General features: G+C 46.5%; 1 protein-coding gene across 1 annotated transcript in view; it reads right to left on the bottom strand.

Annotated features, from left to right (window-relative positions):
* The window catches only part of CACNA2D1 (calcium voltage-gated channel auxiliary subunit alpha2delta 1), a 1018968-nt gene that overhangs the window by 490238 nt on the left and 515345 nt on the right, over positions 1-13385 (bottom strand). Inside the window, 1 exon segment of the mRNA XM_040413129.1 lies at positions 9310-9354. Within this exon segment, the coding sequence (XP_040269063.1) occupies positions 9310-9354 (45 nt within the window).

A 13385-nucleotide genomic window follows, 5' to 3' on the forward strand; every position in this document is an offset into this window, starting at 1 on the left:
TTAACCAGGTGGGCATTTATTTCGAGTTGCTGCCACATGCCTTTCCTACTGAGAGATCAAAGGTGGGCTTCTTGATCTCGCTGCTCTCGGACAAGGCCTTGGCCTGGGCCAGCCCTTTATGGGAGAACAACAATCCGGTGGTTGCCGAGTTTTCCGGTTTTGTTGCTTCTCTTCGGAAGGTATTCGATGTGCCGGCTCGTGCTGCCTCTGCTGCGAAGCTCCTTATGTCCATCAGACAGGGTTCACGATCCGTAGCTGAATACGCCATTGAGTTTCGTACCCTGGCAGCAGAGGTGGGCTGGAATAATGAGGCTCTGGTCGCTGCTTTCTCTCATGGTCTCTCGGATGCCTTGAAGGATGAGGTTGCAGCTAAGGACCTACCAGTTGAGCTCGAGTCTCTTATTTCTTTCCTGATTTTGATTGACACCAGACTCAGGGAGAGACCTTCCTTTAAGGAGAACCTGCGGAGGTCTTCTAACAGATTGGTGCCTACGTTTGCTGTCCCACCCGTGCCTCCCTCTCCTCCCACGCCTCCTGGGGATGACTTGTCTGGGGGTGAACCCATGCAGCTGGGGTTTGCTCGCCTGTCCGAGGGGGAGAGGGCACTCCGGAGACGCGAGGGCCGATGCATGTACTGTGGTCTCGGTGGGCATTTTCGGTTGGCATGTCCGAACCGTCCGGGAAACGCTCGTACCCTGAGATCCTGTCGGGGGCAGATCTTGGGTGGAGTCTCCTCGTCCCCGGTTTCCCGTGTTGACAAACCACTGATCACTGTTGTCCTCTCCTGGGTCGGGGGCTCGGTGACGACCCAGGCGTTGGTGGACTCTGGTGCTGGTGGTTTGTTCATTGATAGTGTGTTCGCTGCCGCCAATTCCATTCCTCTGCAGGCTCGAGGTTCCCCACTGGCTCTTGAGGCGATAGACGGCAGACCCCTTCTGCCGCCACACGTGACTCATGAGACCCTTCCAGTGGGGATAGCCATTGGTGCCGTTCACAGAGAGTCGGTCTGCCTCCAGGTTATTTCGTCTCCACACTACTCGGTGGTCTTGGGGTACCCCTGGCTCCAGAAGCATAATCCGACTTTCGATTGGAGATCGGTCGAGATCCTCTCGTGGTCACCGCAGTGTGGGGCTAGTTGCATCCATGGGTCTGTCAAGTTGCTGTGTACTTCCTCGGACTCTCTGTTGCCTCCTGAATACGAGGAGTACCGGGATGTATTCGATAAGGTGCGCGCGGTTGCCCTACCTCCGCACCGCCCATACGATTGTGCCATAGAGTTACAATCTGGTGCCGTTCCTCCTCGTGGCAAAGTCTATCCACTGTCGGTAGCGGAGAATGAGGCCATGGAGGAGTACGTGAGGGAGGCGCTTTCACGCGGACACATTCGCAAATCTTCGTCCCCGGCAGGGGCTGGATTTTTCTTTGTGAAAAAGAAGGGCGGTGAGTTGAGGCCTTGCATCGATTACAGGGGTCTCAATCGCATCACGATCAAGAACGCTTACCCGATACCCTTGATTTCCGAGCTGTTCGATCGCCTTAAAGGGGCCACGGTCTTTACCAAACTCGACCTGAGGGCGGCATATAACCCGGTAAGGATCAAGGCGGGCGATGAGTGGAAGACCGCGTTTAACACCAGGACCGGTCATTACGAATCCTTGGTTATGCCCTTTGGGTTGTGCAATGCGCCCGCAGTCTTTCAGGAATTCATCAACGATGTTTTCCGTGACCTGTTGCAGCAGTGTGTGGTAGTCTATTTGGATGACATCTTGGTATATTCTGAATCCATGGAGGCCCACATTCTGGATGTCAGACGAGTGTTGCAACGGTTACGAGAGAACAAGCTGTTCGGTAAGCTTGAGAAATGCGAATTTCACCGATCCCAGGTAACCTTCTTAGGTTACATCATTTCCGCTGAGGGGTTCTCCATGGATCCTGAGAAGGTTTCGGCTGTCTTACAGTGGCCCCAGCCCAGTGGTCTTCGTTCCCTGCAGCGCTTTTTGGGCTTCGCCAATTATTATCGGAAGTTCATCAGGGACTTTTCCATGCTGGCCAAGCCTCTCACGGATCTGACCAGGAAGGGCAGTAATTCCCAGGCCTGGCCGCTCGAGGCCATCCGAGCTTTTGAGGCCCTAAAGTCCGCCTTTGTGTCGGCTCCGATTCTGTCGCATCCCAACCCTGGGTTGCCCTTTGTCCTCGAGGTGGACGCGTCTGAGACGGGAGTAGGCGCCCTTCTGTCTCAGCGTAGAACACCAGAGGGTCCTCTGCTTCCTTGTGGGTTTTACTCCCGGAAACTGTCTTCCGCGGAGTGCAACTATCAGATTGGTGACAGGGAGTTATTGGCCATCGTGCAGGCCCTTAAAGAATGGAGGCACTTGCTCGAGGGTTCGGTGGTTCCGGTTCTCATCCTGACGGACCACAAGAATCTGACCTACCTTTCTGAGGCCAAGAGATTGACACCACGTCAGGCCAGATGGGCTCTGTTCTTGTCACGTTTTAATTACGTGGTCTCCTACCTACCCGGTTCCAAGAACATCAGGGCGGATGCCTTATCACGGCAGTACTCCGAGCTGTCCAGGGAGGAGTCGATTCCGACTTCGGTCATACCTCCGAATCAGATCCTGGCCGCCATTCGCACCAGCCTGACCTCTCCCCTGGGTGAGCAGATTTTGGCGGCTCAATCTGGTGCTCCCTCTGGGAGACCCAACGGCAGATGTTTTGTGCCTGAGGAGTTGCGCACTCGGTTGTTGCGAACCTACCATAACTCCAAGACCGCGGGGCATCCTGGAAAGAATCAGCTGTCCTGGGCTGTTTCACGTCTGTTCTGGTGGCCTTCCCTACGTTCCGACATCGCCGCATATGTAGCGGCATGCTCCGTTTGTGCCCAGAGTAAGTCCCCTCGGCACCTTCCGTTGGGCCTTCTGCAACCCATAGCCACCGGGGAGCGCCCATGGTCACACCTGGGGATGGATTTCATTGTGGACCTCCCTGCATCCCGAGGCCATACGGTCATTCTCATGATTGTGGATCGGTTTTCCAAAATGTGCCACTGTGTTCCTCTCAAGAAGTTACCCTCTGCACAAGAGTTGGCCACGATTTTTGCCAGGGAGGTCTTCCGGTTGCACGGTTTGCCTAAGGAGATTGTGTCGGATCGGGGGAGTCAGTTTGTGTCCAGGTTCTGGCGCGCCTTTTGCTCCCAGTTGGGGATTCATCTCTCCTTCTCCTCGGCCTACCACCCTCAGTCCAATGGGGCCGCAGAACGATCCAATCAGGCCTTGGAGCAATTCCTTCGTTGCTATGTCTCCGATCACCAAGACAATTGGGTTGACCTCCTGCCTTGGGCTGAGTTTGCCAGGAACACGGCGGTGAACTCTTCCTCTGGGACGTCTCCCTTCATGGCCAATTATGGGTTCCAACCTGCCGTGTTACCGGAGGTATTCTCTCCCCAGGATATTCCGGCTGTGGAGGATCACCTTTCCGTCCTACGTGCTTCTTGGGTACAGATCCAGAAGTCCCTTGAGGTCTCTGCGCAGCGCCAGAGATTCCAGGCTGATCGCAGACGAGCGCCTGCTCCTTCCTACCAGGTCGGAGACCGTGTATGGTTGTCCACCCGCAACCTCAACCTTCGAGTGCCCACTCCCAAGCTGGCGCCTCGCTTTGTTGGTCCCTTCCGAGTGCTTCGCAGGGTAAACCCGGTAGCCTATGCCCTTGCGCTTCCTCCTGGCATGCGGATCTCCAACGTGTTTCATGTCTCCCTGTTGAAGCCACTGGTGTGTAATCGTTTCACTTCCTCGGTTCCTCGGCCTCGTCCGGTCCAAGTGGGCAATCGTGAGGAATATGAGGTGAGCAATATCCTGGACTCACGCCTGGTCCGCGGTCGGTTGCAGTTTTTGGTCCATTGGCGTGGTTATGGTCCAGAGGAGCGTTCCTGGGTTCCCTCCGCAGATGTCCATGCTCCTGCCTTGCTCCGAGCCTTCCACGCACGCTTCCCTCAGAAACCGTTTTGTGCTCCGCGGAGGAGGGGCCCTTGAGGGGGAGGTACTGTCATGGTCTTACCTGCTTGCTGCTCTCCTTCGTTTGACATGTGCTGGCGGCCATCTTGGGTCCTGGGTTTCTTGTAGCCTTCCACCCTGCGGCTCCTCCTTCCCCTGGGAGGAGCTGGATGCCTAGCTCATATATATAGGAGGTCTGTGGCTTCAGTTCCTTGCTTGGTCCTCTTGTGTTCACATGCTTCTAAGACTGCTGCTGCTTCTGGTTCCTGATCCTGGCTTCGTCTGACTACCCTGCTGGTTCCTGATCCTGGCTTCGTCTGACTACCCTGCTGGTTCCTGATCCTGGCTTCGTCTGACTACCCTGCTGGTTCCTGATCCTGGCTTCGTCTGACTACCCTTCTGGTTCCTGACCTCTGGCTTCGCAAAGACTCTGCTCGGTTTCACCATCCGTTTGGACTTTTGCTTTACAGCTTTATTTTCAATAAAGCCTTCTTATTTTCACGTATCTCTTGTTGTACGTCTGGTTCATGGTTCCGTGACAGGCGGTTCTACCGCCAGCTAAAGGGCTTATTAAGACTGGCACCTAAAACACCAGTCTTAATAAATGACCTCCTATGTCTCTATGCAAATAGTTTGCTAGAGACGTTGCTGGTGACAGGTTCCCTTTAACCCTATGTTAAGTATCTTTAATGCTCCCATTCAAGCGATCTGGACAAAAATACTGTGGATCTCGCCTCTATAGCATGTGATTAACATTTACTGGATGGCTAGAGATGAATACATATATGTATTTACCTTTATTTTTAGCTCTAGGTATTACATTTTATATTAAAAGTATGTAAATAAAACATGTATGGATTATTATAACACCTATAGCCTCCAGATGCTCATTAGTACATTCTGAAAGTCTTTTGAAGTTTATATGATAAATTAGGTCACAGAGATTTTGGTTCATCGTTTATGAAACAGCAGCTTATTATCATTAATAGTGTATTATAAAATTGTTTTTCATCTAAGACAGATTTATGGCAAACAACTCAACATCAGGGATTTACCTAAGCACAATGTAAAGCATGACAACAGAATAACAATGATTCTGAAAACAGTGAAATCCATATATAAAACAAATTCAGTCTGAAGGGATTACAGTTGGTTGCTTTGTTTAGTCTTTTGGAGAATACTACATAAAACTATGGGGGTCATTTATTAAGACTGGTGTTTTAGACGCCGGTTTTTAATATTCTCTATAGCTGATGGTGGATCCGCCAGAGTTATGTAGAAGCGCCATCCTCTACATCACTTCAGTGGATCCATCACCGCTTCTAAATGTAAGCCAGCTTCCTAGACCAGGCGTTGAAAATGGTAAATGCCGGTCGATCCCCTTCCCCTCCCACGCCACGCCCACTTTTTTAGACCTGGCGTTAGTGGGTAAAAGTCTCAGATTGCGGCGCAAAGCATCTTTGGGTTGAAATCTGCACCATAAATATGCATAATATAGGCATATTTCTGATTAGAAAATGACCGCTTATGTGCTACGTAATTTAAAAATTAAATTAAATATCTTAAATATTTCTGTTAACTAGAGAGCTCCCTTCTTCCCACATGAATGGAGTGGTGATTGTGTATGCACACTGCTGCTCTATTCTTCATGGGCCTGTCTTCAGGTATCTCGGCAGTCGCACAGAGAGGAATGGAGAAGCAATACACATACATAACCGCAGCTCCAGTCATTTGGAGGAACTCCATGACTGGTGGGGATCCCAGCAGTCAGTCATCAGACACATCCCCTAAACTGTGAATCTGGAATTCAGTTAGAGGGGTTGTCTAGTTTTTTGGGATGTTTTTTTTTTTTTACCTTTCAATCCTAGCCTCTTGAAAAAAATCATACTTACCTTCCTGCCACCATTCCATCTCCCTGGATCCCTTCAGCAATTTTCTAGACCCCAACCTGTAAACTTCTAGATGAACAGGATCTTGTGCACCACTGAAGCCAATGAGTAGTTTTTTTTCAGACAAGCTACACAAGTGTCTTTTGGTCAGGTATGATGCTGTGACATGGACACTGAGAAGTGGGATTCACTAAGCTGCTCTGACATCAAACTATGTTTCTGTTAGATATTGAGTTTAGTGTTAAAGTATCCAAAGTGAACTTCGATCAGAATTTCAGCGAAAATTTGATTCGCCTCCCCGAATTTTCTCATGCTTAGTAGTATAGAATCAGTTTTCACTGAAATGGTGGTAAAAAATAAAAAAAAATCATAAAAAAATCATAATCATAAGATTGTCACGATACCAAAATTTTTATTCTATTTCGATACCATAAAAAAGTATTGTGATACTCGATACCATTTGATACCAAAAAAATAAAAACACCAAAAAATATGCATGCATTCCACATTTTATGGAACATCTGACCCATAATAGAACAGTCCTATCCTATTTTTTGGGGAGACAAGGTGACAAAAAATGGCAATTTTTTATTTTTTTCCTGTTATGGCGTTCACCGCATAGGAGATATTTTTTAATATTTTAATAGTTTTGACTTTTTGGACGTGGCAATATGTAAAATGTTTATTTATTTTTTATATATTTTATATGCAAAATTGGGAAAGGGGGTGATTTAAACTTAATATTTTGGTGTTTGTTTTTTAAACTTTTCTTTTACTTTTAATTTTATTAGCCCCTTTACGGGTTAGAACCTAGGATCTTTTAATCCCTTGTCCTATTCACCCTAATAGAGCTCTATTAGAGTGAATATGACTTCACACTCTCCCTGCTGGCCTTTGTGCACACAGCAGCAGGGAGCTTACCATGGCAGCCAGGGATTCAGTAGCATCCTGGCTACTGAATCCCTTGCGGAGTCCCGCAATTACACTTGCGGAGTCCCGCAATTACACTTCTGGGGCTCAGATAGGAAGCTACCACGGCACCACCAATGAAGAGGAGGGCAGGGGACCCTGTGGCCACTGCCACCAATGACTTTAATACTGGGGGGTTGTAACGGTGGGGAGTGGGGGAAACCCCCCACCGTGTGGTGTCAAAGGGTAAAAGGGAATAAGCCTGGCCAAAAGGAGTAATAAGGGAGCAGGTCACCTCCTACAACATCCCTAATCCTCTCCCTGACTCCTCACCGTATGAGAAGACCCCGATGGTAGGACGACTCATAATCAGGATACCTAGAGACCCTAAGTCTCCCTGGTAATCCCTCATCAAGGAGTAGGGAAGAGACGACCTGTTCCTCCCAGTCATGGAGGAACAGGAGTCTCTATCTTAGGCCAGGCTGCAAGGAGAGGGGAACACATACAGCTATAAGGATGTCAGGTAAGCAAAACCAATAACACACTTACCTGCCACAGACACACTGACTGGAACCCGTGCACTAGTGCTGCTGTCCACACCAACATTAAAGGACACAGCACACACCACAAACCACACAGGAACCCAGGACAACCATAGCTGCAATAATATGAGACAGGGGAATGTCTAGTAAACATGCTGGACACCAAACACCACCAGACATGAAACACCAAACTAGAAATACAAACACCCTGAACATAACCCACTCCATACAAATAGGGACAGGAAGGGAAGGAGACACCAACCACAGCTGAAGTACCACTGACTCCAGCCAGGAAACCACAAAAGATATAAGGAAGTGACCACACCCAGTCAGGGAGTTAACCCTTACAGCACCAGACAGAGGGAGGCTACAACTTAAAGGGAAAGTGCACACACAAGCATACCAAAAACATTACCACCGGCAACAGCATGCATGGCAACCATGTCACGGCAATCACCCAGAAGGCCGAGACACTGCCACCGCATGCTCTCACAGCAACAAGTTGCCGCGGGCAACTGCAAGTGTGGCAACAGTGTCACAGCGCAAACCAAAGGCCGTGACAGGGGTTGGGGGGCGACTGCACCACCAATGTTTCTAGTACTGGGGTTGGGAGAAAAATGGGCGCACTGCGCCACCAATGAAGATAACTAACCTTTTAATACAAATACAGGGGGGCGGGTGCCGGTGGCATAATCACATACCCGGCACCCAACCTCTATAACAGGGACCTGTGATTCAGCCGCCAGCACCCGCCCCCTGTATTTGAATTAGTTAGTTATCTTCATTGGTGGCGCAGTGGCCACAGTTCCTCCCCTCCTTCTCCCCTCTCTCTTGACATTGGTGGCAGCAGCAGCGGGGAGGGAGGGAGAGACTCCTTCTCTACTGTGCTGCTAAGGAGAACATGGAGCGTGTTCTCTGCATTAGCGCAGCCTAGTATCGATAAAAGGAAAATCCTGGTATTGAATCGATCTGGGTACAAAAGTATCAATTGGGTATCGATAATTTGATACCCGATGCAACAGTACATACTTATCCCATCCATTTAAGTGCGTAGACACTGCCGCGGCAATCTTGATTGAAGATCCCGCGCAGAATTTCGTTACCAGGCAGGCCAGTGAGATGAGGTCATCATGCACCGCGCAAGATTCCATGCCGGATCTTCAAGCAAGATGACCATGGTGGCCTCTTCACGCTCAATAAAGTGAATATTTTTTTAAAAAAAATGATTAACCCCTGAAAGCCCTCATTTTTCATCTCAGATGCCGCAATCAACAATTTCTCACAAAGCAAATTTCTTTGTGAAATTTGCAAAGCAGCCGAATCAAACTTTTGTAAACTTCAATCATCTCTAATTGTGTTGCAACATCTGTTTCTGTCAGTTAATGAGTTTCTGTCGGGTAATGATGAATTGTGACATCACAACCATGCTTCTGTGACATAAGGTGTTAATGACATCATAAATATTTCTCTGTGGGTAATGTGATGTGACATCACAAAGATGTTTCTCTCAAGCATCTTTCAGTCAGGCAAGCCAACCATTCACTTTGGGTAAATCTTATAAAGCTTGGTGGAAGTGCAACTTCAGTCAATGAATACAAAAATTACAATAGGAAATACATTTTTTTTTTATTTCATTTCCGTTAAAACAGCCTCTAAAACAAAATTTGCTTGAATGCCAGTGGGAAGTTAACAGTGAACAACTTCAAAAGCGTGGCTGAGATTTTTCATATAACTTGTCAAGTAAAAGGCCACTGATCTCAATTATAAGTCAGTCATTAATAAACAACTTCAGTGGATTTTGCCAACTTGACACAATTTTTAAAAAAATACACACGAAAGCCAAATTAAACATGCAAGTGTGAATAAACCTTAATGTCACAAGCAAAATCAAAACTAGCAGCTAAAGGATTATTTCTTTTAGACATCAGTGAAAGCTGAGGATGACAAAATAGAGGCAAATAGGTGGAAATAATTACTTACTTCCATCTGATCCTCCTTTGCGTTGTAGTAAACAACATCATTAGCCTGTCAAAAACAGATAAAAAATGTTACATTTTAACCATACTGTATAGTTTGTACTGTATATAATAACACTCCATTTTAACAAGCTTGCTTATATGACAGTACAAAAAAAAGAGAGACGGTATACCATGTTTATTACGATCACATATAACAGAATCTGTTGGGTAAGAGCGGACAATTTCATTTTTAAATTTGGGTCTATTTGAAGGGAACCTGTCATCAACTTTATGCTGACCGTACTGAGGGCAGTATAAAATAGTGACAGAAATTCTGATTTCAGCGGTGTCACTCATGAGCTAAAAGTAAGTGGTTGCTGAGAACTAGCATCATAATCATTGCAGCCCAGGCCTTGAAAAGAGTCAAATCTACCTGAGAAGAGTCATGGTTATCCATAATCTCCTGCTCTCTCACCCATCTGCTGACGATTGGCAATTTTCTCCTAGAGACAAAGGGAGAAAACTAGGTAGAAGCCTGTCAGTCATCAGCAGTTGGGCAGGGAGAGCAGGAATTCATGAATAACCAGGACTCTTCTCAGGTGTCCATGACTCTTCTGAAGGCCTGGCTACAATGATTGTGATGCTGGTTCTTGGCAACCACTTACTTTTAGCTCATGAGTGACACACCGCTGAAATCAGCATTTCTGTCACTACTTCATACTACCCTCAGTACGGTCAGCATAAAGTTGATTACAGGTTCCCTTTAAAGGAATATTCCCAGCAGAGCTGCTACATTGTGTTAAGGCCTCATACACACAACTGTATTTGTATCTGCATTTGTCTACATTTTTTGGCTGTCAAAAAATGGCAGCATGCACACGGCTGGGATCTGAGTTTTGCAGATCTGTGGTTTTCAGACTGCAAAACACTTACGAGGAGATTTATCATGAGGGGGAAATTTTAAGTCAGTTTTGCTTGAGTCTGCGTTGGAGTACTTTTATCAAAGGTCTCATGTTACTTGATAAATTTGGCTTATCCTTAGGGCTCATGCACACGACCGTTGTTGTTTTGCAGTCCATTTTTCACAGATCCGTTGTTCCGTATCTGAGTTTTTTTTTTTTTTCTGATTTAAGTACTCTTCCATTCCGTTATTCCACAACATATCTGTATGGTTTCCATATGCTATCCATTTTTTACGGATAGGAAATGGAAACAGTAACATATTAATCACCAAACACATGAGCAATATGGGCTGGGCATAGCATTTCTACAATATGGATTCACAAAATACAGGTGAAATACGGATGAAATTCAGATATGTTCCGTGTGCGTTCCGTAATTTTTGCGTACCCATTCACTTGAATGGGGCCTCGGACCGTGATTTGCAGACAATAATAGGATTTGCACTACTTTTTTGCGGAACGGAATTTCGGAAACGGAATGCACACGGAGTACCTTCCGTTGTTTTTGCAGACCCATTGAAGTGAATGGTTCCACATACAGTCCGCAAAAAAAACAGAACAGAAGCGGAAAGAAAATACATTAGTGTGCATGAGCCCTTAAACCTAAGGCCCCTTTCACACGGGCGAGAATTCCGCGTGGGTGCAATGCATGAGGTGAACGCATTGCACCCGTACTGAATCCAGACCCATTCACTCCAATGGGGCTGTGCACATGAGCGGTGATTTTCACGCATTACTTGTGCGTTGTGTGAAAATCACAGAAAGCTCTATATTGTGCGTTTTTCACGCAACACGGGCCCCATAGAAGTGAATGGGGCTGCGTGAAAATCGCAAGCATCCGCGAGCAAGTGCGGATGCAGTGCGATTTTTACGCATGGTTGCTAGAAGACGATCGGGATGGGGACCCGATCTTTATTATTTTCCCTTATAACATGGTTATAATGGAAAATAATAGCATTCTTAATACAGAATGCATAGTACAATAGGGATGGAGGTGTTAAAAAAAAAATAATAATTAAACTCACCTCATCCACTGGTTCGTACACCCCGGCTTGTCTTCTTTCTTCTTCTTTGAGGAACTGTGAGGAAAATGACCCTTGGTGACGTTACTGCGCTCATCACATGGTCAATCACCATGGTGATGGACCATGTGATGGACCATGTGACGGACCATGTGATGAGTGCATTGACGTCACCAAAGGTTATTTTCCTCCCAGGTCCTCAAAGAAGAAGAAAGAAGACAAGCAGGGCTGCGCGAACAAGTGGATGAGGTGAGTTTAATTTTTTATTTATTTTTTTAACCCCTCGATCCCAAATTTACTTAGCATTCTGTATTCAGAATGCTATTATTTTCCCTTATAACCATGTTATAAGGGAAATTAATAAAATATACACAAAACCTTACCCGAACCCGAACTTCTGTGAAGAAGTCCCGGTTCGGGTCTGGGTACCAAACATGCCGATTTTTCTCACACGCGTGCAAAACACGTTAAACCGCTTTGCACTCGCGCAGAAAAATTTTGCATTTTCCCACAACGCACCTGCATCTTGTCCGGCCCTCACACGCGACGCCAGTGTGGTTAGCTATGGTGATTCACCATGGTAAAAGATCATGTGACGTACCATGTGATGACCGGAGTGACGTCATCACAGGTCCTTGAACTATAATTAATGCTCACCACAGGTCCTAGTCAGTAAAGGGGACAGAAGCAGATGTTATAAGGGAAAATAATTATGATCGGGTCTCCATCCCGATCGTCTCCTAGCAACCATGCGTGAAAATTGCACTGCATCCGCACTTGCTCGCGGATGCTTGCGATTTTCACGCAGCCCCATTCACTTCTATGGGGCCCGTGTTGCGTGAAAAACGCACAATATAGAGCATGCTGCGATTTTCACACAACGCACAAGTGATGCTTGAAAATCACTGCTCATGTGAACAGCCCCATAGAAATGAATGGGTCGGTATTCAGTGCGGGTGCAATGCGTTCACCTCACGCATCGCATTCGTGCGGAATACTCGCCCGTGTGAAAGGGGCCTAAAAGATTTTGTTAGTAAACCTTCAGTTTTTTATCACTCGCGTGTATCACGCATTGCACCCGCGCGGAAAAAACTGAACAACTAAATGCAATCGCAGACAAAACTGACTGAACTTGCTTGCGAAATGGTGCGAGTTTCCCTGAACGCACCCTGAACGCATCCGGACCTAATCCGTCACGCTCGTGTGAAAGGGGGCTTAAGGTATGATAAATCATGGCCTTACAGTTGTGTGCATGATACCTAAGCTGTGCAGGGCAGGGGGTTGCTGTTGAATAATATAAATTGAAGTTCCATTATATATTATGAGCCAAAGGACATCTCAATTGAACTCTACAAAGACTCACACCCAGGGGCAGACATATCACATGTGCAATCTGTGCCGTTATACAGGGGCCCGGGAGGCAAAGTGTCCAATGTAATCTTAAAAACGACATCCTACTTTCCGTTGGATTCCATATAAGTGAGTGAGCTAATGAATTTCATGGCTAACAAACACTAGTGGATTTGTAGATATAAAGGCTCATGCACACGACAGTATTTTGCGTTCAGTATACTGGCCGTTTTTTTAGTTCAGTATGCGGTACATATACTGAACCATTCATTTCAATGCTTCAGCAAAAAAAAAGTGTCTCCGTGTGCATTCCGTTTCAGTATTTCCGTATTTCCATACCGTGAAAAGATAGAACATGTCCTATTCTTGTCCGTAAATCAAGGTGCTTGGCTCCATTCAAGTCAATGGGTCCGCAAAAAAAAAAAAACACATACGAAAAAGCATCTATATGTCTTTCGTATCCGTTCCGTTTTTGCTGAACCATCTATTGAAAATGTTATGCCCAGCCCAATTTTTTCTATGTAATTACTGTATACTGTATGTCGCATACGGAAAAACGGAACGGAAAAGCGGAAAGGAAATGGAAACACAACTGAAACAAAAAACGGAACAACGGATGCGTAAAAAACGGACCGTAAAACACTGAAAAAGCCACACAGTCGTGTGCCTGAGCCCTCACTTTGGTGCTCTGGGCTCTATTTCAATTTATAATCAGAAAATGACATATTGTTTAACCCCCTTCCCATCCACCGTAAAAAAATTTA

The sequence above is a fragment of the Bufo bufo genome, chromosome 1 (genome assembly GCF_905171765.1).
Source record: "Bufo bufo chromosome 1, aBufBuf1.1, whole genome shotgun sequence".
NCBI classification, from domain to species: Eukaryota; Metazoa; Chordata; class Amphibia; order Anura; family Bufonidae; genus Bufo; species Bufo bufo.